General features: G+C 56.4%; 2 protein-coding genes across 2 annotated transcripts in view; both read left to right on the top strand.

Annotated features, from left to right (window-relative positions):
• PTSG_09175 (uncharacterized protein) overlaps positions 1-731 on the top strand; it is a 5,346-nt gene extending 4,615 nt beyond the window's left edge. The window contains exons 14-15 of the mRNA XM_004989372.1: positions 206-295; positions 490-731. Coding sequence (XP_004989429.1) covers positions 206-295; positions 490-681 — 282 coding nt within the window. The 3' untranslated portion in view covers positions 682-731. The remainder of the gene's footprint in view (positions 1-205; positions 296-489) is intronic.
• A 505-nt stretch (positions 732-1,236) lies between these two features.
• PTSG_09174 (uncharacterized protein) lies at positions 1,237-2,529 on the top strand (the record flags this gene model as incomplete). Its single annotated transcript, XM_004989371.1, has 1 exon — positions 1,237-2,529. Exon 1 carries the CDS (start codon positions 1,300-1,302, stop codon positions 2,527-2,529), a length of 1,230 nt encoding a protein of 409 aa, XP_004989428.1. The 5' UTR covers positions 1,237-1,299.
• Positions 2,530-2,785: the final 256 nt, after the last annotated feature.

Genomic DNA, 2,785 nt, shown 5'->3' with positions numbered 1-2,785 from the left:
CTGTTTCATTATCTCCGCGAGCGCTCATCTATTTCCATTCTATCATAAATATTCTCTTGGAGTGCCCCTGGAAGAAAGTATTCCCTCCGCACATTTATGACTGTACACTTTACCCGCACTCTTCACATACCCCCCACCCCCACAACCACACATGTACACACACACACACACACACATGCACACGTACTCGTGCACCCGCGTGCAGGTTGGGCGGGTGCAACCCATGGTTGTGCACTGCTCTGCGGGCATTGGTCGTTCGGGTGTCTTCATCGGCCTGGACATAATGATGCAGCAGGTGGGTTTCAAAGCCTCGTTGCCGGTGTACACAAATACACAACCGCACTCGCACAAGAGCGCGTACGTGTACTCACTCATGTATCCCCCCCCCCACACACACACACACACGCACACTCGCGAACCGAACCGTCGCCAACATCTCATATATGTATGTTTTGTTTTGGCCTTTCCCGATTTCACGCAACGTTGCAGGCACGGGCGTCGCATCAGGTTGACCCGATGGGTGTGCTGTGCCACATGCGGCGAGCGCGGGGCGGGTGTGTACAGAAGCCATCACAATGGCGCTGGCTCGTGACAGCTGCACGCGACTATCTCTCTGCGACGCTTGCCCTTGGCCGCAACGGTGGTGGTGATGTCGATGACGATGATGGTGAAGAAGCATAGCAAGAACAAGCTGCACGTGCACATGCGTGTGTGTGTGTGTGTGTGTGTGTGTGTGTGTGTGTGTGTGTGTGTGTGTGTGTACATGTGTGTGTGTACATGTGTGTGTGTGTGTGCACATGTGTGTGTGTGTGTGTGTGTACATGTGTGTGTGTACATGTGTGTGTGTGTGTGTGTCATCGTGAGAACATGTCTCCCATCTCGCCGTCCTTCCTTCCTTCCCTCCTTCCCTTCGAGCCAGCTCGATTGTTGTTGTTATCCAAACCAACCCGTTTGTTACCGTACCTTGCATTGCGCTCTTTTCCAATATTGCCTTGCCTGCTTCGTGCTTGCCTTGAGACCGTCCACGCCTGCCAGGCGTGACATGTCATGTGTGAAAGTAAAACATAACAAGCGACGAGTGAGTTAGATGCAGCAAACGCAGCTCTCACTTCTTCATCCGTTCACACAAACAACTCGCTCGCTTGTCCTTGACGGGTATTTACAATATTTTGTAGCAATTTTCTTTTCTCAAGGATGGCTTGTCAAGGAGATGCATTTTGCTTTTGTTTTGCTTTCAACAAGAACATCCACCCTTGCACTCGGCTCTCCTCCTTCCAAACACCACCTCACCAGCCCATCATGTCTGCGTGTTGCTCCGCTGCGGGAGTGGCGCTCGCGCTGCTGGTGGTGCATGGCGCGTGTGTGCTTGGTGAAGTGGTGATGGTCCAGGACAATTACGGCACGCTGCACATCAACACGACGGGCGGCGAAGACGAGTCAGTGTTGTTCAACGGCATGGACGTTGGCAAGCTGTTTGAGATGGTGCAGGCGCAAGCAAGCACCCTCAGCACCCTGCAGACCCGACTTGAGGCGCAAGAGCAGTACACATGCTTCCTGAGGCGCCCCGCCGCGGATGCCAGCACCATGCCCAGCGTTGGCACCGCCAACTCCGATTGGCTCGGCGGCGTCTTCAACCTGGAGGACGGCCTCGTCTACGGCATCCCACACCGCTCCACATCTGTGCTCATCATCGACCCCGCAACAAACACCGCGGACACCACAACCATCACCGGCCTCAGCTCAGGCGACAGCAAGTGGGCGGGCGGGGTCCTGGCTGCAAACGGCCTCATCTATGGGCTCCCGTACAACGCAGAGACGGTGCTCGTCATCGACCCGCGCACAAAGACGGCCGATGCAACCACCTTGGGTGGGATTGCGTCCGACGCTGAGAAGTGGCGCAGTGGCGTTGGTGCCGACAACGGCCTCATCTACGGCATCCCCTGGGGCGCGTCGTCCGTCCTCATCGTTGACCCGGTCACCAACACCACCGACACCACCTCCATCATCGGGCTCGGGGGCGGAGGTCTCAAGTGGTACGGCGGCGTTCAGGCCGGCAACGGCCTCATCTACAGCATTCCCCGCAGCGCCGCAGCAGTTCTTGTCATCAACCCAGCCACTAACACAGCGGACATCACAACCATCTCCGGCTTGTCCGGCAGCAACAAGTGGTACGGCACCGTGCTTGCAGGCAACGGCCTAGTCTACGGCATTCCGTTCAGTGACACGGCAGTAATCATCGTCGATCCAACCACGAACACCACCGACACGTCGACCATTGCCGGTCTGTCTGCCACGGGCCAAAAGTGGGCTGGTGGTGTGCTTGCAAGCACCGGACACATCATCGGCATCCCATTCTCGGCGTCATCTGCGCTTGTCATTGACCCTACCACCGACACAGTTGACGCTACCTCACTCTCTGTTCCGGCTGGCTCCTCCCAGTGGTGGGAAGGGACACCGGCCAGCAACGGCCTCATCTACGGCATTCCGTCCAGTGCCGAGGGCGTCCTCATCATTGACCCTGGCTGCTGAATGTGTGTCGGTGCGTCTGCGTCCGTGTGTGTGCGTCCGTGTGTGTGTGTGTGTGTGTGTGTGTGTGTGTGTGTGTGTGTGTGTGTGTGTGTGTGTGTGTGTGTGTGTGTGTGTCTGTCTGTCTGTCTGTCTGTCTGTCTGTCTATCTGCTTGTGTGTGATTGTGCTTCATTGCACCCCTCACCCCTGCTGGGGTCACGGTGCTGTTTCTTTTTGCAACAGCTGCGTACATGTACCTGTGTAATCCATCGTAAACG

Source organism: Salpingoeca rosetta (genome assembly GCF_000188695.1).
Source record: "Salpingoeca rosetta unplaced genomic scaffold supercont1.29, whole genome shotgun sequence".
NCBI lineage: Eukaryota > Choanoflagellata > Craspedida > Salpingoecidae > Salpingoeca > Salpingoeca rosetta.
The sequence above is the reverse complement of the archived record's forward strand: the minus strand, read 5'-3'. Positions and strand labels throughout refer to the sequence as shown.